This window comes from Talpa occidentalis, unplaced genomic scaffold (genome assembly GCF_014898055.3).
Source record: "Talpa occidentalis isolate TD23 unplaced genomic scaffold, MPIMG_talOcc4v2.1 talOcc4.13, whole genome shotgun sequence".
NCBI classification, from domain to species: Eukaryota; Metazoa; Chordata; class Mammalia; order Eulipotyphla; family Talpidae; genus Talpa; species Talpa occidentalis.
In genome coordinates, this window is record NW_023601322.1 from 77563164 (window position 1) to 77588018 (window position 24855).

General features: G+C 37.3%; 1 protein-coding gene across 3 annotated transcripts in view; it reads left to right on the plus strand.

Moving 5' to 3' along the window:
* FBN2 (fibrillin 2) overlaps positions 1–21795 on the plus strand; it is a 277965-nt gene extending 256170 nt beyond the window's left edge. For all 3 annotated transcript variants that reach the window (XM_037509420.2, XM_037509419.2, XM_054694452.1), the window contains 10 exons: positions 2731–2856; positions 4344–4550; positions 5791–5916; positions 7494–7616; positions 9288–9404; positions 10022–10150; positions 11262–11381; positions 16296–16527; positions 17635–17806; positions 19867–21795. In XM_037509420.2, the coding sequence (XP_037365317.1) occupies positions 2731–2856; positions 4344–4550; positions 5791–5916; positions 7494–7616; positions 9288–9404; positions 10022–10150; positions 11262–11381; positions 16296–16527; positions 17635–17806; positions 19867–20241 (1727 nt within the window). In that variant the 3' untranslated portion in view covers positions 20242–21795. The remainder of the gene's footprint in view (positions 1–2730; positions 2857–4343; positions 4551–5790; positions 5917–7493; positions 7617–9287; positions 9405–10021; positions 10151–11261; positions 11382–16295; positions 16528–17634; positions 17807–19866) is intronic.
* Positions 21796–24855: the final 3060 nt, after the last annotated feature.

Consider the following 24855-nt stretch of genomic DNA (forward strand, 5'->3'; position numbering starts at 1 on the left):
CGAGAGTAGGTGGCTCCCTCACCTCAATTAAGAATCTGCTGTTCCCTTCCCAAATTCCTAGAACAGTGCAGATGTTTTGGGGGGAACATTTAAAAATTACTACTGACTTCTTATTTTGGGAAAAAAATCAAAATAAAAGTGAAATGTTAACCTGTATGGAAGGGTAGATGGTTACATGGACAGGAAATATTATTAGATCTCGTTTTCTTCTTGTATATGAGATTCATTTTCATTTCTTCACACGTGTGTATGTGTGTGTGTTATACATATAAAATGCTTTATTTTTGAAATTAGCTGAATTTAATATACTGTCATTTCATTTAGATGTATGTTTCCTGGGAAGGGAATAGTAGAAATTGTGGTCTTATAAGGACTCTGGTTTCTGCTTCTAAATCTTCCACAACTAAGTTCAATAACCTGAAAGTGATTTCATTCCTTGTGCCCCAGTTTCACCAACTCTACAATGAGAAAATACATGATTTGGGTGGGAAGAGAAGAATGTCTGCTCCAGCTCAAATATTCTGTTATCTCATGACTACTTTTTTAAATAAAAGACCAGGACAGCTTTATACATTTGTTTTGTCATTGCTAAAAGAAGCTTCAATAGAGAGAGGTTTTGATACTTTTCTGGTCCTCAAACTTTTCACTATACCATGCCGATAGCTGAAACTTCTACAGAACTCCTTTTGATCATCAGAAAACTCTTGACATGTTTTTACAATTAAAAATTCCATAATAAATGGCCAAAATGGTATTATAAATAAAACATTTACAAATGTTAGAATGAAAGATACAGCCACCAAAAAGTTATTAAAAATGCTGAGTTCAGTGAAAATGGAATCCAACAAAATTACCCTCAAAATTTCAAATGCAACAAAAACTAAAATATATTACAGGTTAAAGAACTGAAATTATGTAGGAAATCTAAAACTTCTGTAAAGAGGTGGAAATTTGACTGAGCAGTTTATTGTGCCCCAGAATTTTTTTAAGTAAAAAATTGGGTGGATTAATAGAAAAAAATGTAATAAATATAAAAAGTTAACCAAGATCATTAAATTTCATGAAAATGCTGACACAATACTTCTGTGAATATATTAACATACTAACAGTGCTATTGGGGAGAAGGGACAGTATTTTTTTTTAAAATATGTAATAATATGTGTTACCTCATTCCCATCCCCTAAAAATTTTAGAAATATGGTGGGACAGAAGAAATGATGGACCCCAGACTACATACTATGAAAGAATATCTTTCAAATAATATAAAATTTCAAGTAAAATCATAAAAGTTGTTCAGTGTCACACCAAAATACAGACAGGTCTAAAAGAAACTGCCCCAATTTAAGAAGATTGTCCAACTATCTTTTATTAGATTAGGGACAGCAGGGAATGAGAGAAGGTAATGTTTTTGTAGAAGCCCAGTAGTTCTGCACTGCGGTGTCAGAGACATTAGAGTGAAAAAGAAAACATGATGGCATGTTCAGTCTTACAGAATTTTAAGCAGGCCCACACTGATCTCCTAAATTACCTGAAAACTGGAGTTTACTTGCCGCAAGGACAGATTTGGTGAGAGAGGGCTCATTCAACAAAGTTGAGTTGAAACTGCTATCTTCATCTATACTATTTCAGCAAGTAAGTTGAACTGGAGAAAATCATTGCAAGATGAATAACTACACAAGACTGCAACTAATGAATACCTACTTGGGGAGGGAGTTAGGGAGAAAGGAAAATAAACAAGAAATAAAATAAAACCCTTCAAGAAACAGAAGAGTTAAGAAAAGTAGTTTCAGTGACCTCTAAGAAGTATCATTGAGAAAAAAAATTCAGATAAAAGAAATCGAAAAGTTAAAACAATAACAAGAGATAATGATTTAGCAGAGCTCAGGAAAAGAAATGAAACTCAATGGAAACTAAAGTCATATTAAAAATAAAAAGAAAGGAATTAGAAATCAGAAATGTGAGTAGGAAAGTGATTCATATGAGGATGATAGAGGTAGAAGAGAAAGAAATCCAATATGTGCATAAATGAAATCCTTGGGATGAGAGGGAGAAGAAAACTGAAAAAACAAAATAAATATTCAAAATACTTGAGAATTTGTGGAAGAAAAAATTTTTTTAGATTTATTTATACAAGAACCAGGGTACAGGCCAGATGTGCGGGAGGGTGAAAGGATTCACCTGAGACAGTGGGGAACAGAACAGACAGACTGACTGAAATACACTGCTGAGGGGAGCAACAGGCGAGACAGGAGAGGTCTGCCACGCCATGTAGGTATCTCCCAGGCTGGCTGGGATCGAACCTGCACTGCAGAGGCTGTGCACAGCCTCACAGCACTGTGCTCAACCACCTACACCACAAGGGAGGCCCTGGAAAAAATTTTTGTAGAAAATATTTAAATGTTTATCAAAAGAGCACATTGCCCCTTCAAAAACAGTTGCACTCTAGGCATCCTTTGGAAGGCCAACATTCAAATCTCCATCATACACCACCTCTTCTCCACAGAGGGGTAGGGGAAAAGACAAAGAACAAAGAAACAGTTTGTTAAGAAAGAACCCACCTGGAAGGTTGAAGTAAAGTTAAAAGTATATCAGTATTTGCTCATGAATAGTTTTTAACCCATCATATTAGTATCTCAGTGAAGAAATTTTAAATAAGAATGCACTAGAAGACAATTCATAAATTATAATTTTAGAACCTGATCATTATTCACATGATTTGTTTTTCTCAAGATGAAAATGAATGCAGGACCAAGCCAGGAATCTGTGAAAATGGGCGTTGCGTTAACACTATTGGGAGCTATAGGTGCGAGTGTAATGAAGGCTTTCAGTCAAGTTCCTCAGGCACTGAATGCCTTGGTAAGTTGATATATGAGTATATTTTACTTGGTAAATAAAACATCTGTTTTATGAAGTCATCACAGAAGAGCTCTTACATATGTATCCTTGTCTGCTAAACAAATATCCCAATCTGGGTAATTCACATACCTCTCTTCCTCAAGGTACAGACGCATTAAAATGACGTATTTGTACGTGTGTGTTGTATGCACAATCTGTGTGTAATGTAAACAACCATCTTAAATAGTCTTTCTAAAATTAAGATTAATTAAGCTCTATGGAAAATGTGACCTTAGTAAAACTTACATCAGAGGATGACTTAATTCGAAAAGAAAATATTGGTGATGTGAGGTAAGCTCTGCTATATTAATGATATTAAAGTAAATGCCATGTTTCCAAAAGCATTGAAGGTTAATTTTTATTTCATGGTACAGAAAGATGTTTTACAATGTATTTTCTTATGGAAAATTTAAATCTCAGACACTAAGCTGTATTTTAATGCTAACATGCATACATTACAAACCATTTTATTTATGAGCAAATTTAAATTGTTCTCAGAATGATGCCACATGCTTTAAATCCTAGGAAATTGTTAGTCAAAAAAAACATATTTGGGGGTTGGTTTTTTTGGTCTTCCTTTATGCCTTAGTACCATCAATCTTTTCAGAAACAGAAAATAAAACCTACATGAAAAGTATATTTTTTCTTAATATTACTAACAGTTGCATTATGATTTTTAAAACCATAGTAAGGAATTTTTTGCCCATTTACAATAGATAAATTCCTTTATACTAAAAAAAAAAATTTACTTAGTTCAAATGTTGACGGTCTTTTAGATGTAGAAAAATTGAGAGACTAAACTGAATCTGTACCTAGATTTATGACATAGGCCAGCAATGACTTTTCAAAAACAAGTCCTGATACTTATTTGCTTTTTGAAAGGGGAATAATTACTATCACTTAGTTCCTTTATGGATTAAAGAGGGAAAACGTAAATCTATTTTGAAAGTATGGTACTACATTTCGTTAAATTTGTTACTCATATGAACTTAACCTCCAACAAAACTTTTAATTGTTAAGTTGTCTTAAACACTGTGATTGTATAAAAGAATATTTACCTGTTAAAAAAATTATTGCTTGCCCTATTTAAGGAGTTAAATATTGATTTTCCTATTAAATTTAAGATAATGAAATGTATTTAAAAACTCATGTTCAGCACAAATAAAATCATAATTTACCCTAGTCTACTCATTTTCTTTTTTCATTAGATATCTCTTACTTGGTATCGTTCCATATCAGTACATGTAGATTGATCACATTCTTCTTTAACAGTTACTTATCTCATCCTATGGCATGAGCACTTACAAAGCAACAAAAATCCCTGAATTGTCTCCAAACACATGTCAATGTATATTCCCAGCCCAGTGAATAAAAGAATTAGCAATTAAAAAAAAAGAAAATGAAGTGACAGTTTCATGACATCAATGCTTCTTTACTGTTCATTTCAGACAATCGACAGGGACTCTGCTTTGCAGAGGTGTTGCAGACAATGTGTCAGATGGCATCAAGCAGCCGCAATCTCGTCACAAAGTCAGAGTGTTGCTGTGATGGGGGGCGAGGCTGGGGTCACCAGTGTGAGCTTTGCCCACTTCCTGGAACTGCCCAGTACAAAAAGATATGTCCTCATGGCCCAGGATATACCACTGACGGAAGAGGTAAGGCACTGAGGATTTGCATGCATATTGTCAATGCAGTGAACTTCATGAATACAGATTAAAAATTGGAAGGAAAAGTGAAAAACTGACTTAATAATAACTAAAATATCTGTGTATATTTGTTGGGCTTTGCTAATGTTTTAAGAGATTTAATCTTCATATCGAATCTGAGAGGCAGAGTTTATTACTGCCCCCATTTTAACAAATGAGGAAATTGAAGCACAAAAGTAGCAGTAAGTAATTTTCTTAAGGTCACACCCTTTGTAAGTGATGAACCCAGAAATGGAACACATCCATCTGATTTGAAAGGCCATGGCAAGCTGTATCTACACAGTTTAACTAAATGACTGTTGCTTATTTGTCTGAGTGTGCACAGGAAGTCATTTATAGTTCATAGAACTCAATACACTTACAAACCAACAAATCTCATAATTTTTTTAAAGATTTACTTATTTACACAAGCACTGGGGTACAAGCCAGAGGCACGGGAGGGTGAGAGAATTCACCAGAGACAGAGCAGGGAGCAGAACAGGCAGAAGGACCGAAGTACACAGCTGAGGGGAGCAGCGGGCGCCATGTGGGAATCTCCCTGGCTGGCAGGGAATCGAAACGGCGCTGCAAAGGCTGTGGACAGCTTCGCAGCGTTGTGCTCAACCTGCTGAACCATTGGGGAGGCCCCAAATCTCATAATTTAAAAAATCCTTTTTTTTTGGTACAACAAACTAAAAGATACCATTTTCCACCATTTGTGCATCGTTGCTTTACTAATGAAATCCTTTTCTTTAGAGTCTAACATAAGTGCAAATTGGAGACCATGCTCTGGGAAATCATCACAAATTCCAAAGTGCAAAGAGGTCACCTTCTGTTTAAAGGGGAATTGTCCATAGTAGACCAAGAGTTCAGTATCTTCCTACCCTGCCATCTTGAAAAATACATTCCCCAATCAAGATAGCCTTCTTGATACCCCCCAAATAATTCATATTTAGATTATAAAATGAGTAGATTTGGACAGGGGTTTCAATATAACCTTCCTTTGTTTATCTCTCCCCATCACTTCAAATTAGTTTTCTTTCCCTCCCATGTTTCCATTTGCCTGAATAAGCACTATTATCAATGTTGATTGCCAGACATTATTTAGTTATCTTATTACTCTCATGTCAGTTTCTTAATTTCTTTTCATCTCCAACTAGTTTTATCTTGCATTCTTTTTGGTTTTACTTGGGCTTTTTTTATTCCACAGATATTGATGAATGTAAGGTTATGCCAAACCTCTGTACCAATGGCCAGTGCATCAATACCATGGGTTCATTTCGATGTTTCTGCAAGGTTGGCTACACCACAGATATCAGTGGAACTGCATGTGTAGGTAAGTTGAGCCACCTCTATGGCTGGGGTGATGTCAACTACTGTGTACTTCCAATCACTTATTGTTGGTAGATTTTTTATTCTGGAGCTTTGAAATTTTATTAAAATGATGCCTTTCTTCTTCATGATGTGATTCTTAATATCACAATACTATATAAAGCCTTGTTCAATAATGTGACAGTTTATCAAAACATCTGTTCAATCAGAGAAACAAAAATTACAAAAGCACACTTTCAACATTTTATGCTTTAATTAAACATAAAAATGCATATTTTTCATTCTTTTGAAAAAAAAAAAGAACTTTTCTTGGTGAATGTGTGTGTTTATCTATTGAAGGCAAATATTTTTTGCTTGTTCCTCATTGTTGTCTTTGTATAAACTATACCAGTTAAGCATCATCTAAAATTTCTATGTGCAAAGCAGTCCCAAGTACAGAAGCTTACATTTTTACCATTTCAATTTCTAATTTAATTCTTCATTATCTGTTGCACAGCATTCTGTAAATGTTGAGGTAGGGATAGGGAGGGGGAGGTGACTTGCTCTTACAGTCTTTCCAAAGCATTCAACTTAGCTTTCCTTGATACTCTTTTCTCCTAATATTCTTTTCTCTTAATACTCTTTTCAACTTAGCTTTCCTTAATACTCCTTTCACCTAATATTTCATTATCTTACAAGATACTGCATTCCTATTTCAATAATAAACACATCTGGCATGATGGGAAGGTTAGAAGAATGACCAAACTGACTCATAGTAAGCATTGAACTCACCTGGTGGAGATGAGAGTTTAGTTTTCAGCATTCGTGGGCATCAGTGAATATTACATACAAAAGAAATGGAAGTAGCTTGCTATTAATCAAAGTTCTGGCAGAAAAGAGGTGGCATATTGAAATGAGGATAGTTTAAGTTGGGCAGGTGAGGAGAAACCACAAGGGATAGTGCTGTGTGCTGGGGCTGTACCATCCCTGGCCCAAAAGAAAAGAGACAACATTACAAAACCCTAGGAAGAGGGCTGTGCACAGAGGGTAGCCTTTTGAGGTGCTGGACTTCTGACCCAGAGACCCAGTCAGCCTGAGCCCATCCGGAAGACAGATGGCAAACCAGCCCGCTAACGGTGTCCACACAGCCCAATCTCACGAACTTGAGAATAGGGTGAGAATAGGACTGGATCTGAAGGGACAAGTGTGTGTTCTGCAGCACAGTCTGTGACCTGCAAGAAGCTTAGGGGCATAACTGCTAAGAGAGTTTAAGAGAACTGCCACATGCACTTGTTAAAAGAAACACTTTTTAGTTTCTGAATCTTAAATTGTAAAGCAAAGTACATTAGTCTAAAGGATTTAGCAGGTTTTTATGAGCCTAGAGAGCTGATTAGATAGAATATTTATCCAAGCTCCATAGATTGATCTACAAAGTCAACCACTATGTTGCATGAGCAAAAACTGCTGTGTGCAGCATCATTTCTGTTTTACATTTAAGTTGATGAGAAAAAGCAAAAAGAACGAAGTGAAATTATGGAGGGAGGAAAGAGGATGGTCATTTCTTTTCACCAAGAATTGAATCTTTCCATCACTTTTACTTAGATCTAGATGAATGTTCCCAGTCCCCAAAACCCTGCAACTTCATCTGCAAAAACACTGAGGGGAGTTACCAGTGTTCCTGTCCTCGGGGATATGTCCTCCAGGAGGATGGAAAGACGTGCAAAGGTGAGAGCAGAGCCTCTGACATTTGTGATCATGGTCTTTCTCTCTCACCATTCACATTCAGATATTAACTAATCAGTAAGTAAACGATGTGCAACACCTTCCTTGAAGTGTCTCTTCTGAGTGACTGTTTTAGGACTCATCAAAAATTCTACCAATGGATACACAGTTGGAGGCAGAAAGAATTTAAGCCCCAGTTATAGTAGTTCCCATTTAATAGCAAACTACCCAATTTTAAAAATAAATAAAATTGACAAAACAAAAAATTTTGGCAAGAAGTTGAAATATAACTGAAATAAGATTTTTTGTGGCTACCTAAGATTTAATTTCTGCAAACTGTATTACACATTTACTGCAGGAAGTTGAAAATGAAAGGGTAAATTTTTTTTTCTTTTTTTGCTTAGCTGGTATTCAAAATAATTATCAAGCTAAATTAGATAATAAAAGTAACTCCAACACTGTTAACAATATATTCATTTTTATAGTAAATCTCACCAGTATCAAATTAATGAACTGAGGAAATTCCTATCTAATTCCTGTAGAATTTTTGAGGTATAAATTATTCTCAAGAAAATGAGGTTTTAGGGCCTCCCTGGTGGCGCAGCGGTTGAGCGCTGGGTTGCGAAGCTGCCCGCGGCCTCTGCGGCACCGGTTCGATCCCCGGCTGCTCCCCGGCCACAGGAGGAGGGTCCCACATGGCGCGCAGACCTCTCCTGCCGCCCGCTGCTCCCCTCAGCAGTGTACTTCGGTCCTTCTGCCTGCTCTGCTGCCCGCTCTGGCTCTGGTGAATTCTCTCACCCTCCCGTGCTTCTGACTGTACCCAGTGCATGTATAAACAAAACAAACAAACAAATAAATAAAAAAATAAATAAAAACATGCCTCTATCTATTAAAAAAAAAAAAAGAAAATGAGGTTTTATTTCCAAAACAAGTAAGTAATATAATAGCAAGAACTATTCTCTTGAACCTATTTAGTAAACATTCTTGCATCAGTTTAATTTTGTACATTGTTTCTACATGAATGCAATAAAAGTAGGCTTTTTTAAACTTTCAATTAATGAATTAATTTTGCCTAAATCTTAAATTACTTTGTAAATGTATTTTAATTCATTTCCCCCTATTAAGTTCCAGTGCATCCACAATCAAATGTTGAATTTTCTATTAATTGAGTCCAATTATTAATACCATTTATGACCAAAATTATCAATTTTACCTCCTGTGCTATTTAAGATGTATGATGTATTCAAACTGAATACCTATCACAGTGTTTGTGTTAAGACCTTCATCTTTTTCCACACTGATTTATTTTAATTTAATCTCTCTTTTAGTAGGAATAAATAAGCAGCCATATTTAACAGTATTTAATGCAAGAATATTAACCTTTGGGTATTAGTTTTGTCAAAAGTTCATGTAAAGCACATAGCTCATCTCCTCAGTTTCTCATGTTAAGAAAATTGTTCTGTATCACTTCAGTCATCCTTTCATAACAGCTGATAATATTTATATTGCTGAAGTATATGGAAAGAAGGCACTTGCCTTATGCAATAAAGCTTCCAGAAAAAATCTAGACAAAATATTCCCGATAGGACATGCACACCTGCCTCAGCTTCATGAGGAACGATGCGTGGCCAGAAAGCACTGCTCTCATTTACAATGGCTTATCTCTCATTTCAGACCTCGACGAATGTCAAACCAAACAACACAACTGCCAGTTCCTCTGTGTCAACACCCTTGGAGGTTTTACCTGTAAATGTCCACCTGGTTTCACACAGCATCACACTGCTTGTATTGGTAAGACAGAGTTACAGATGGGAAATTTCTCAGAATTTTGGTAGGTGCATATAAATTGTATTTAAAACATTAGAACTAATTTAAAACATTAAAACTAATTTCCAGGTGTATATATTTAGAATCAATCCCTCATATTTAGTGATTGAAAATGTTGCCAATAATAATTTTTCACAAGAACAATATGTAAAGGAGAAAAGACCTATATAGTCCAAGCACATGCACAGTAGGGATATTGCAAGCAATACACTTTATGTTTAAATAAAATCATGTGTGTTCAGATAAAATATGATTAAAGGCTCTATAATTTAGAACATGCTAATGAACATGCTGGGTATTTTGTGTTCAGAAAGCACATATGTTATGAGACTTTAGGAATTATCTAAAATCATGTCCTCAGTTGACCCAAAAATCTATTCTAACGCCAAATCTCTTGAAGTACACTTTTTCTTAGCACTTTTGCCTTTTATATGGCAATAATCTGGTACACATCTCCCTAAAATGCTGTTTGGAGAACAACATGAAATTTCAGCTTCTCTATTTCACTTTTTACTTCATGAGAAATTTAAATCACATCTTAAATGGGAAATCTGACATACTCCATCTTTGTGGTTTGCTAGACAATAATGAATGTGGATCTCAGCCTTCCCTTTGTGGAGCAAAGGGAATATGTCAGAACACCCCTGGAAGTTTCAGCTGCGAGTGCCAAAGAGGCTTCTCTCTTGATGCCACTGGACTGAACTGTGAAGGTGAGATTATGAGACTGCATGCATCTCCTTTACATTTTTATGAACTATTTCTATTTCTATTGATTTTAACTACCTTTCTTTAATTACTTTTAGAAAATACATGACTTAGAATTATAGAAATATACTCAAAGATTTTAGTATGCTCTTTAAAAGAATTATGGAACTTTTATATATATCTAAATTTCAGCCAAGAAAAATTCAACTTTCAAAATTTCTATTTTAGTATTTTATATTTGAAGTCATTGAGACTTTCAAAGTATTCTGAATACACAGCTGTTTACCACGTGTGTGTTCAGCTTGTGACCATCCACATAAGATACCATTTATTAATTATCCATATAAATTTGTTACACAGACATCAGACATGCCAATTTTACTTCACTCCTCATGGGTAGTTTTCAAAGCCTCAGTTGTCATTCCAAAAGGGTACGTGCATATATGAACAAAGAAATTATTCCATATGTGTAATAATACCACATCAGGTCTAAAACTAACATATTCAGATATTTAAAATTTGTATCTCATTAATTCTGAATAGTAATAGTTTTTTTGCATGTAAAATCATTGTGTTTTTAAGGTATCTTTGTACTACTTGTACCTTCCTGAAAAGGAAGATTACATGTTAATTACTTTTTTAATCTACTGGAATATTGTGAGTATATTTATGTCACTCACTAAAGAAATCAGGCCATATGCAGTTAATCCATCCAAAATGCACAAAATTTGTGGTTGCTATGGTTGATTTACAAAAATTAAGATGTTATATAGAGCATTGACATGGCATGGTCTGGTGGATAGCACAAGAATGAGGTGGTTTCTTATCTCAGAACCATTCTTTGTACCACCACTGACTAATAACCATGTGACTTGGAAAAATCACCACCTCTCTCTGTGTCTTGTTTGTTGGCTCCCCTGCCAATAGTTACCCCAGGTTGTATTTGAAGTGCATTTAAAAATAGTAGAGGAGAGGCCTCCCCTGGTGGCCTGGCGGTTGAGCACTGGGCTGCAGCGCCGGTTCATTCCCTGGCCGCAGGCGAGGGTCCCACCAGAAAAAAAAAAATAATAATACAGGAAAGTTTACATAAAAATCTGGCCGGGATTGTTTTTGCAGATGTTGATGAATGTGATGGAAACCATAGGTGCCAACATGGCTGCCAGAACATCCTGGGAGGCTACAGATGTGGTTGCCCTCAAGGATATATTCAGCATTACCAGTGGAATCAATGTGTTGGTGAGTAGCATTTATTGCTTAGTGTCTGCTTTTCTCACCTTGCATAAAATAAACAAAGAATAAAGGTTGATGTTTCAGTATAGTCTTTGAATCCTGTAACTCACAAACCAGAACTTATGATGCATGGAGTTTCCTTATATTAGTCTCTATATATGTTCGCATTTGCAAATATCCATAATAAAACTGTTGGTTTTAGTACCTAAAAGTTAAGTGAACTAGACATTTTATAATTTTAATTTTCTTCTGGCTGTATTTTGAGTTTCTGAAGATGGTGTCAGGTTTTATTGTCATTTGCCAAGGTCAGTACTTCACTATCAGTAATTTATTTATTTATTTTTTAAATTTAATTCTTTTTTTTTTTAAGATTTATTTATTATTTATACAAGCACTGGGTACAGTCAGAAGTGTGGGAGGGTGAGAGAATTCACCAGAGCCAGAGGGGGGAGCAGAGCAGGCAGAAGGACCGAAGTACACTGCTGAGGGGAGCAGCGGGCGGCAGGAGAGGTCTGCGCGCCATGTGGGACCCTCCTCTGGTGGCCCGGGAGCAGCCGGGGATCAAACCGGCGCTGCAGAGGCTGCGGGCAGCTTCGCAACCCAGCGCTCAACCGCTGCGCCACTGGGGAGGCCCACTATCAGTAATTTAAATGTGTCTTTAGATTTGGACTTGAGTGATTACCCATCCATCCCCCTCATATGAATCTAAAGAATTTAGCTCGTCTAAATAAATACCTTCCCTCTGTGTTCCCTTTTCACATAGATATAATAAAGGATACAAATTATTTTAAGGTAGAAATACCTACTTAACAATACCTACTTAACAAATCTGTTCACAATTCCAGACAGACCATAGGTACCCAGCTCTGCTCCTTGCATTGATAATAGTAAAATAGTAATAGAAAATCTCTTTAAAGGAGCCATTGACCAAAGAGAATATTGTTCTCTACTTGAATAGCCAGCTGACTTACTTGGCATATGCCTAATTTCTTGGCTACATTTTAATGGGCTTCACAGACATACCATCCAACACATTTTGACATTAGATGCTGGCAGAGCTGAGCAGAACAGGAACAGTGGTTCCATAGAGACGTGGTGGGGTGCTTCCTGTTTCCCCATAGTGATTCAAATCACTCCCCCACATGTATTTCAAATATTTTACTTTGAGCCATCCCTAAATATATTAATCTGATTTTATCCTTTGTCATCTTCTCAAAAGAAATTTCTAAGGACAATTTAATGAATTGAGAAGAAAAATCAAGATAAGTTTCAAAGGAGAGACACTAACCCTGTGAAGGTCACAACTGTGCTGTGGCCTTGTGCCAGGACTGGAATCGATGCCTCACCAGGAATGCACCCTTGTTAAAGTTAAAGACAAGACTTGAAAGGATTAGCAGAACGATGAATTAGGCAGTCAATCAAAATCATTTCATAAGTTTAACCTCACTTTTTCCCAGTGAGTCATAAATTATAAAGCATGTAGTCAGTGGTTATTTTTTAGATCCCTATTAAAATAGTATAAAACAATTTTATTTTATTGCAGTGTTTATTAGATAGGAGGCCTGCCACTTTAGTAAATCCTATGGACTTTTTGGTTAATTCTGTAGAATATAGGGCAAAAGAACGATGATTTAATATTTCACATTGTATCATCTAAAACAGAATATTTGTTTTTCAACAGGTCACAAGTAGAACTGGGAACATGTATCAAATATCAACTCAGTTTCCAAGTTTTCATAAGTTTTGTATGTAAACATCTAATGCAAACATACCAGTACAGGTTTTCACTAAGATTGGTCTGACTTTAAAACCAAGGGAGTGAGTATATCCCAGTTCCCCTTGCGGGAGCCTTGGAATAGGCACTTATGCAAGGCAGTCACTACAAGCAGCTCACTCTGGAGTCCAACCTGAAGCCCTGTGCCTTCTAGTCAGGAGAGCCTCTGTAGACAAAGAAAGATGTCAAAATGAGGAGGTAGCCCCAAGGGCTAGTTTTAGTTCATGATCTTGCTCTTCTAAATAGGCAGCTCTAAGCAGCAGGTCTTTGGGTAAGTATGATGCCAGAGGCATTTATTTTGAAAGATTCTAGATTCTTCTGTGCAGGATTGAGGAATCCAACTGGTCTCATAAAATTGCTGACTTTGTGCCTTGAATCTATTATATAACACAGCTGGGATATTAACTCAAATATAGTAGGAATAGAATTTAACAACCATCAGGAACTAATAAAAGCAACAAGACCAAGCATTATGACAAAATGCTAATTGAAAGGCAAGTCATTTTTAACTGTCACTTATGTGTGAATATCACTCAGCCATTCATTCCACTGAGGGGGGAATGTAAAATGTAGTATTCAGACACATTTATCCAGGTTCTCCTAGTAAATAACCTATAGATACCATTAGAATCAATGTATCAGAAAATCTAAATATTGGTAAACTACAAACCTACAATGTTATTAATGCTACTTTCAATTTAAGGGAAAGATAGTTCTTTGTAAGTATTAATATTGAAAACGGCTTTTACTTCAAATGAACACTTTAAGAAGTTTCAAGTCAGTTAACTCAGAAAATATATAACATTGTAGTACATAGATTGTACAGATATCAGTGACATGCTCAGATATTTGCAAACAATTAATTGGTTTTGCCTAGTAATTTTTCTACTTAATGTTCAAACTGAAAAAAGTGGATATTATTAACATTTGCATGTGAAGAAAAATCATATCTTAAATATGTGAAGCTTTGGTTATTTTGTAAGTTCCATTTGCTTCTGCAGACTTTCAAAATAATTCAAACATAGCTTAGTAGAGATTGAGTCAGCTCAAAGTATGTCTCAAACAAGAACAAGATGGAAGCAAAGGAGGGGGTGGATTGGGGCAAAATGGGAGGATGAACACAAGGGAATGTGGTGATGGAGCACGGGTGATGTGGTGGTGGGCGAACTATGGGGACTACAATGAGGTAAGAACAAAAATTTAATAAATAAAAGAACATACTTTAAAAGTGAGTTTATCTAAGTCTAAAAAAGTACACAATGATGTAACTTTATAGCAAATAAATATGAAGTATATAAGGTACTTCAAAAATAATACATTTTTTAAAATATTCTTGTGATATGTTTAAATGCAGTATATTCAATTAATTGGTTTTGCCTAGTAATTTTTCTACTTAATGCAATGTCTCATACATTCATAACAGAATCATTTTGTTAAATTATGATCTTATTCACATGCTCTGTCAGGAGAGAAACTCTGTATGTAAACATCAGATTTAAGTATAAGCACAGATGAGTTTTGGTGGCAGAATTCCAAGTCTTTTGTATATAGAAATAAAATAGTTACGTTTATGTTATAGGTAACTTATTTATATATATTCTCCCCATGAAATGAAGACTAAGAATGTAATCAGCAGATTTTATATCCAGGGATTAAGAATTCCACTTTTGGAAGTCTGGTTTCATTCTAAAACTATAAACTTAATACAAGGATGTGCCTAGTCACGTCTGCCCTTTTAATCACCTCTGTGCTGTCCTTATGGAGTTTAATTTCTTCTCTGAAGAGGCCTCTTCACTAAGCCTCCCTCTACATCTCCCACAGTCTCACAGAGCGTCTGCAGACAAGTGCCTCACTCTCACTGTTGTGTCCCTACTTGCACACGGGCCCCTTCCCTACATGGGCCGTAGTACATACATGTCTTACATTAGGTCAATAGACACACGGCTCTACTGAAGTCACAAGAATTTGAAGGAATTCCATGGAATACATGTGGTTTATGCTCAGGGTGAAATTGGATAATAACAAAACCCACACTGTATGTCAGATAGATAGTTGGGAGCAAAATTGCAATCTCCAAAGGTAAAAGCACAATCAGACCTTGAATCTGTAAAAATGATCATAACTACTGAATGTATGTATAGCCTGTAATTATCCTGCTATCAGGCATTTACAATATAATGTAGGTCATTAAACTAGTAAAACATGTGTCAGCTTATGACTGGAATCAAATCCATCTCTGCCCGTAATGGATTCTCAAGCAGTTGGAAGTATATTAGGTTGTTGGTTTGATAGGTTCAATTAAATAATGTTTATTCAAATTATTTTCATTTAAGCTATTCAAATTCTTTATAGTGTTTTCTCTTTATAGTGAAGGCTTTGGGAACTGCTGGGAGAATACACACTAATATAGTTATACATAAGGTTGTTTTAAATTGGAATATAATGCACATTTCTAAAGGATACAGTTTGACTGGAATTAAGGCTGTAAGAGGGGGCAGGGAGAAGACAGTGAGGAGGAGGCAGAGTGGACTAGGGTGCGTTGGTGATGGGTCTGGTGTGAGGACATGCATCTGAGGAGGTGTGATCCTGTTCTTCTGAATCATATACTGTTTTAAATCAGTGTTACCTTAATAAAAAATAAATACAAATAAAGCAAACAGTTGAATAATTTTGTGTACCCCCTTAGTACCAGATTATTTATCACCCCAAGAAGAAATTGCATAGCTATTAGCAACCATTCTCCATGGGTCCCTCCGCTCATCCCCTGGCAGCTAGTAACCCCGAGTCTGTCTGAGATACAGACTTTTGAAATTTCCTTTTGTTAAGAGAATATTTAGTAGGCAGACTGCAAGTATCTATCCCGAAGGATGTCAAACACATTGAGAAACAGTGCAAACAGAATATAAAAGGATAGGGCAAAGTGTGTTTAAGCCCCGATTTAGGGGGATTAGCTCAGTTTTGTTGATTTTTTTTTTAAGTTCATATGCTTTACAAGTCAGCCATAAGAGTAAACATTTTAAAATCACAGTTCTAGAGTTATTTCCCCCCTAAAATCATAGGTGCTTTGAGACACAGACTTCCCATCTTTCCACTGCCACTTCCCCGTGTAAGAGCTTCTTCCTATGCTCTTCTTCCTGTGCGACCAGATGAGAATGAATGCTCCAACCCAAATGCCTGTGGCTCTGCCTCCTGCTACAACACCCTGGGAAGTTACAAGTGTGCCTGTCCCTCAGGATTCTCCTTCGACCAGTTTTCCAGTGCCTGTCATGACGTGAATGAGTGTTCATCCTCCAAGAACCCATGCAACTATGGCTGCTCCAACACGGAAGGGGGCTACCTTTGTGGCTGCCCACCCGGCTACTACAGAGTGGGACAGGGGTAAGGTCTTCACCTCCCTCCACACATAATACTGCGGGGGAGGCCGCATATTTAGAAGAAAATGAGGCAAAAGTGTTTATGAGGCTTGGGAGGTGAAGCTCTGAGAGAGCATATGGATTGTGTCCCTGCTGTAGGACCATCTTAGTTTGAGTTTTTACAAGTATCACATCCTTGCCCCTGCTAGTGGCCTGAATTGATTCCATCAGCCCCCTTGAGACCAGAGTCAGGCGGGCATTTAAAAATGCAGCTCCCTTCTTGGAATAGACATCAGGGTTATAAGGTACAAATGGGAAGACTTTGTCCCAGCTTCTTCTGTGAAGTTTGGCAGGTGCTAGTCTAGTGGTTTCTGAGGAAGGGTTTGTTCCTCTCTTTACTCACCTGGTTTTATATTGCACAGAGACGGCTACATTTTTACTCCTCCACACGCTGGGTCCCCTCCGGCTAACTGCACTTTCTGAATGCAGCTGCTCAAGCCCCATCAACCGCAGCTGAGGTGCTGGCTCAAGTGTCCTGCTGTCAGGGCAGCCGGTGCACTAAGGCCCAGAGACAGGACTTGAGGACTCAGCCCAGGATTGCCTTCCTCAGCAGGAGTGGTGTGGGAAGCTGGCACCAAAGGGCATGGACCAATTGTACCCAACACTGGTGCATAATAATGTTGAAACAGAAGCGTTGGTCTAGACCAGACATTCGGAGCCAACTCACAGACTCTCATCACAATAGGCAGAAATATCAATTATTAAAGCAGAGAGTAGCAAGCACAGGCTTCAGACTTACGAAGCAACAGAACTTCTCTTAGCCATCTCCAGAAATTCATACTCTGCTTTTCTCTTCTTGAATTCACTACACCCAAGTACTTTAGTGTAACTTGCATTGAAAATTGGGGAAACCTGGGACTCCTTCTCAGAAGAGATGTGCTGTCCTTGAAATAATGGGAAATCTTGTATATTAAGTGAAGGAAAAAGTTATAGAGAATATTAGGATTTTAGGACTACACGCTTATAGTTTGCTTTGTTGGTATATTTCTAAAGAGTCTTTGCTCTAACAGCAAAAAGCTGTAGTCAAAGTTAGCAATAAAGTCTAATACTACATGCTTCTCTTTGCAAATAGACACTGTGTCTCAGGAATGGGGTTTAACAAAGGGCAGTACCTGTCACTCGATGCAGAGGTCGACGAGGAAAATGCTCTGTCCCCTGAAGCGTGTTATGAGTGCAAAATCAATGGCTACTCGAAGGAAGACAGCAGACAGAAAAGAAGTGCCCACGAACCCGGACCCACTGCTGTGAGTAAACCTCACTTTGCTTTGTCACGAGATTTTATGCATGTCGACTCACGTATAGCATGGATAAACCTTTCTTTAGTTTACTGCCTCAATGAATAAAACTATCATGAAATTTAATGGCTGAGTTAATGGACACAAATATGGTAAGGCTAAATAAATTAAAATTAGTTAAATTATTTAAAACACAAAAATTGAAGGAAAAGGACTATATGATTGAGAGTTTCACATCATTTAGTTTTTGATTTGTGCCACAGGGTCATAAGAGGTCCATCTAGGAAATAGCTATTTTGATGTGATTCAAAAAACAAAATTACTTTGCATTTATTTATCCAATTACATTTTATACATATATAATAGCACACGAGGCTGATTTTAATTTTCAGTAGGTCAACTTGGTCTTGTACTTTGTGACATTTATGGGTATTACTCCCATAAAAGTTTTATCTCCAAATAATTTGTATTTTGTGGGGAACTGGAGATCTGATAATGCCTGTCACTGGCATTTTCTTGTCTTAAAGGCATTTTGTGGAGTGGGGAAAGGTGAGGGCCACAGACCAACTGGGTCTTATGGTGTTGCATTGGCCTCCTCACTCATTATCTGTCTTACATGGGCATGTGGACTACACCTCTCTCCAACTCAATTTTTTCACTGGTAGCAAAAGTACCTGCGAAGCCGATGGGAGGATTAACTGAGCTGATGCTGTGAAGTGCCTGGGGCAGGGCCAGCCATACCCATCTCACACGATGGGTGCACCACTGAGGAATAATCAGGTTCTAGAGATGATTTCCCGAACAATCAGAAATAACACCAACCTCTTCAGTTAATTTTTTTTATTCTTCTATAATTTATTCCTTGAGTCAACAAATTTATTTTTGTTATTAGTCAGTCGTTTACCTGTCTGAATAACTTGAGTCTACATTTTTACTCATCCATATGTGTACAAGCTTCACTCACTCTCCACCAAACCTCTGTCCCCCTCCTGTACCATTCTCTCCTCCAACCCACTCCTCTCCTTCTGGTAACCAGTGTATTTTTCATTCTTCAGTTAATAATACTAAGAAATTTTCACATCAAAAAAAAACAACTTGTCAACAAATAGCTAGTTTTGTGAACTGGGCAACTGGCTTAATAGTTTTGTGGGCCTTAGAAACTTTATTTATCTGTAAGACCAGACAATTCTAGCCCAAAAGTCTCTGGCTTTATTTTATAATAATAAATAGGCCTTCTATTTATGTTAAGTAGACTGTGGTACCTAGGTAATGTTTAAATGTGACAATTGAAGTTTTCATTATATATCCCAGACTGTCAGCCCAGAAACTCCACTTCTGAAACCTTCCCATGTGGGTCCTGGTTTTGTCTCAACACCAATTGGCACTTCTGGACCACCATGGCCAATTTCTGACTTAAGTAGTAACCAGTTACAGCGTTGTTCTTTTTGCCTGTCTCAGTAAAATAGTTTTCCTAAATCTCCCATCCATCCCTCTGATCAAGTGAGACTTGTTTTATTTGGGTCCTGGATCACTGGTTTTTACCAAAACTGGTTCAATTCTAAGCCCGGAGGTCCGCAGGTCCCTCTTCAGTTATGGCTCCCAGGAAACACCTGTGTGCTGGTTGGTGGGCCTCACTCCTTTGATCTCCAGGGTGCAGAGTCCTCCAGACACAGTCCCTGCTATTTGACAGTAGCTGTAGTTCTCATTTTGATTCTAGCAAAAGAGGGGATGAAATGGCAGTCATTTCCTCAATTTTTCATTATTGTTAATAGCATGCTATTCCATAACCTCATCTTCAAAAACTTGAAACATGAATGCTCCTAGGACTTTAATTATCTGGAAAAGGACAAGTGAGAAGTCAATCCTAAAGACCAATCGAGTATGCTCTGTGGCACTAACCTTTGCCCCCAACTGACAGGAAGCTAGTGTCCAGCACCACTGTAAGGAGAATGCTGAAAGGGAAGCCCCAACTTGACCTTGTGGCTGAGGCCCCAGCAGCAGGTCCCTGTCAAGTGCTTTGTGTTGTGTAGCAGCAGCTCTTCCCACCTGGTTTCCTGCTCTTTCTCCAGGTTGAAAAGATCAGCCTGGAGAGTGTGGACATGGACAACCCCATGAAAATGAAGTTCAACCTCTCTGGCCTTGGCTCTAAGGAGCACATCCTGGAACTCATGCCAGCCATCGAGCCCCTTAACAACCACATCCGCTATGTCATCTCACAAGGGAACGATGACGGTATCTTCCGCATCCACCAAAGGCACGGGCTCAGCTACTTGCACACAGCCAACAGGAAGCTCGTGCCCGGCACATACACACTGGAAATCACTAGCATCCCTCTCTACAAGAAGAAGGAGCTTAAGAAACTGGAAGACAGCAATGAGGATGACTACCTCCTAGGGGAGCTTGGGGAGGCTCTCAGAATGAGGCTGCAGATTCAACTCTATTAACCCCTTGTAGACTTGGTTCCAGGCTCAAATCCCTGCACAGCCAACCTTCAGAAGCCTTTGAGAAATCAATGACTGACTTTAAAGAGGAAGAAAAGATGACTTTTGTTTCTTTCCTCCCTGTCTCAGACTTCAGAATGTTGACCCTCATGGGGAGGGATAATTTAGACTCTGGTGTGACCAAAGATTTGAGTGCACAGGCAACCGTGGTTACTGTATTTTTTATATAACTTCACTTTAAAATATATTAAAAAAGAACCTAAATGTTCAAGAGATCAGCATATGGCACTAAATGCACAAAAATAATGTGAGCTTTTTTTTTTTTTCCTGTTAGCAGTCTGTAACACTTTGGGTATTTTGCTATAGTTGCTAATTAAAAAAATATAGATGTTTATTTATTTTTAATGCAGTAATATATGGAGAAATGAACAAACTATGTAAACAAAAAGGGAAACTCACTTGTTTTTCTTTAGATTTATAAATTTGAGCTATTTCTTTTAGAGATGCTTTTAAAAAATTTCAGTAGATTCAAGAGATGTTTCCTTTGGTTTTCTGCCAGTCATCCAACTGGTACACATCTGATTATTTTAAAGAAAGACTCACAGAGCTGAATAGGCAGTGTAATCAATAACTGAAGAGAAAGGAATATCGTGAGATCTTCTGTAGAGGAGATTAGAGCCAGAGCAGCTCTCTGTGACACTCTTCCACATCACCAGACACACCAGGTAACGGAAGCTGAAGTACAACCACTGTAGCAAAATACCTTGACTGCTTGTGAGACCAGTAGCATTGCAGGCCAAACCGTACTGTATTTCCTTCTCATAACCTCAAGGAACCACACGTGCTACCCACAACACCTCATTCCTACCCAGGGTGTGCTGCGGACCTGTGGTACCGTAGGCAGCTGAAGAACCGCCGTTCCTTCGTAAAGGAACACCTGGCGTTCTGTAGTGTTTGGTGCTGTCTTAGATTAATGGTGCATTTATTATGTTCAAGCTATTTCAGGATTGCCATATGTGCAAACAAATCATGCAGTACAGCCAAGGAATATATGTTGTTGTTGTTTTTAAATCCATTTTTTTTAGAATTTTCATTAATACTGTAGTTATACACCATATGCCTCGTTTTATCATAGCCTATTGTGTATGAAAGATGTTTGTACAATGAATTGATGTTTAGTTTGCTTTAGTCATTTAAAAAAAGATATTGTGCCAGAACGTGCTAATAAAAGGACGTCTCTGTGTTCTTCTCAACCCAAGAACCTGTCCCCGGACCAGTGACCAAACCTCATATGTGAAATGGCCAAAGCACATGCAGGCTCCGGGTTGTTCCTCTCACACCGGTGCTGACCAAAGATTAGTAACCAGTTATATCCACTTTGGGTTTTTTGTTTTGTTTTGTTTCAATAACTAAAAAAAAAAGTGTAAATTTTTAATCAAGTGTTTGTGAGGAAAAACTTATGGTTTTTGGTTTTGTTTTTTGTAGGTCTATGTATCAAATATGACACTTTTTTTGCAATAAAGCTTATTTTGGGGTAGTTTTCTGGCTGAGAATTTTATGGAGCTACCAACTCCCAGTTGTGTTTATGGGACAGGCTGGGGGCTTTGTTTGCAGGAACCTGGAAGAAAGTGTGGCACAGAGAGAGCCAGGCACATTTACAAGGAAACAGAGAATATTGTCAACTCTGTAACACAAAGTAAAGCAGGAGTGCTCAAATGATGATTACAGTTAGGGTGATGTTCAAATAGAAGGATATAATCAAGGCAGCTACTTATTTCCACATCGATTTTTCCAGAGACCTCAGAATTTCTTCTCTTCATTCACTCTATGCTTGAGCACAATCCTGTTAAAGCACCTGTGAGGAAATAAAATATTCTGAGTCTTCCTTCTTCAGTGTTGTCCTGAACCTGAGTTTTAAGCAAACTTATATGGCAGGCATATCCCCGGCTACATGATATCTTTGCCTAAAATAAACTAATGCCTCACTTCTTGAAAAGTTAAGGACTTTGCTCAGTGGAGAAGTGAATAGATAAGGTAAGTTATTTAACAGAAACTCTTTACTACACCACTAAAATGAGTATAAGAAGTGATTCCTGAGAGTCCTGCAAGGCTTAAGATTTTGTGCTTAACAAAAACCAACTCAAAATGGATTAAAGAACTAGACATACGACCTGAAACCATAAAATATATAGAAAGAAATATAGGCGAAACACTACATGACATGCACCTCAAAGACATCTTTACAGACACATCACCCAAAGCAGTGATAGTGAAAGCAAAGATAAACAGCTGGGATACATCAAATTAAAGAGCTTCTGCACAAAAAAAAGAGACAATAACCAAAACAAAGAGAAACCCCACCGACAGGGAGAACATTTTTCCACACAACACTAAAGATAAAGGACTGATCACAAAAATCTACAAAGAGCTGATGAGACTCAACAAAACAAAATAATCCAGTCAAAAAATGGGCAGAAGAGCTATAAAGAAACTTCTCCAAAGAGGAAAGGCAAATAGCCAACAGGCATATGAAAAAATGTTCAACATCACTTGTAATCAGGGAAATGCAAATCAAAACTACCATGAGATACCATCTTACACCAGTGAGAATGGTACATATTAAAAAAACTAGCAACAACAAATATTGGTGAGGTTGTGGAGAAAAAGGAACTCTCCTGTACTGTTGGTGGGAGTGCAAACTGGCCCAACCACTATGGAGAGCTGTGTGGAGATTCCTCAACCTACTAAAGATAAAGCTCCCATATGACCCAGCAATTCCACTCCTAGGTATTTACCCAAAGGACACAGAAACATTGATTCCAAGGGGCACCTGCACCCCTGTTTATAGCAGCACTATTTAAATAGCTAAGCAATGGAAACAACCCAAATGCCCAAAAATAGATGACTGAATCAAGAAGATGTGGTATACATACACACAATGGACTATTACTCATCAATCAAAAAGATAAACACATGCAGTTTGCAGCAACATGGATAGAGCAAGAAGGGATCACGCTCAGCGAATTAAGTCAGAAAGAAAAAGAAAAATACCGGATGGTCTCACTCAATAGCAGGAATTTAGAAAACCTAAATAAGGGACCAGGAAAAAGAATAATTAATACAGAGTGAAAATCAAAATCAACAAACAACTATAAACCAGAGACTACAGGGGGTGTGGGGCTGAGGAGAGGAAGGATTAGGGTCAAAATAAGGTGGGGTACAATTGTATGGCAATTATAACCAAAATGAAAATGCATATACATTGTGCAAAAATGAAAAATGATGAAAGAATTATATAAAATTAAAAAATAATAAAATTTTCTTGGCCTGAAAAAAAGAAAAAAGGAATTTGTGCTTACATTTGTTGTCCAGGGGATAAGAAAACAGAAATATTAAATGTTTTTACCATTCAGAAATTAGCTTCATGGAACAAGAAAAGGATTTGTCTCACAGCATCCTTAAAGACTTTGCATACTTACCCAGTTTCCCCTTGTATCAATTATCAGTTCAGTATGAACAATGTCATATGAAATAACCTGGAACTAAATTTTCTTAATTTTGAATGCTGAGCAGAAATACTTAGTTTAGCTTTTACATGCTCTAATGAGAACCTACACCATTAGGTGCTTTACAAGGAAGAATATAGAAGGAAATAACTAGTTCCAGACACCCCTTCCCAAAGGAAACTTTCAACTTAAAGATACTTCTACTGTGAACACTGACACAGTCATGATTAATTTGTCTCTCTCTAGTTACTAATAAGCTAGTGGCATTTTCTGTACCATTCTGTCATTTCCACTTACTGCCCCCTCAGAAGGTCTTGACTAAGAGAAAACTTTGCATAGCAGTGAAGTATAATACCAAGCCCAGATGCAAAAACAAAATGCAGTGGGTACATGTATTAGTATTAACAAGCAAGCATTTCATCCTCTTCCCACTAGCACTTGGATCTGGAGCTTGTAAAAATTTAGTCTTGTTTAGTATCTTTTAATTTTGTTGTTTACTTGTAAATGAAAGTTCTGTTTGTATATGGCCATTGGAAATAATTCAGAATAACATAAGGATTTTACTTTAAATTCAAACATCTGCCCTTTTTCATTTCTAGGGATATCAAACTGGGTAATTAATATAATCATGTCTTCTAAAACCCTACAAATATTTTCAAGATTTTATTTTGCATTCTTTGCCTTCTTGTGTCACAGAATAAATGCTTCAAGAGGAAGGAAGGGGGAAAGACAAAATTATAGTGCATCAGTCTCTTTGAGTCCTATAAACTTTTAGGTTCATATTCTTGATGCTTCAAGGGAAACCAATCAATTCATTTGTTAAGTTGAACCATGAGGAATTGCTGATCTTTGGCATGTTTGACCTGCAAAATGACAATTTTGCATGATTTGATTTAATAGTCCGGAAATGTTCATGTTCGTCAAAGAATAGACTGGAAAAATGAAAATCTCTCTCCTTTTCGAAAACAATCCATCCTATTCACTCCCATGCTGTTTGGCTCTTTTGTATACCTAATTTATAATAGTTCACATGAGAATATACATAATTTATTCAAACAGCCACTTTCTTTCATGCTCCAAAGACTTTGGAAAGAATCTAAATCACATCTTT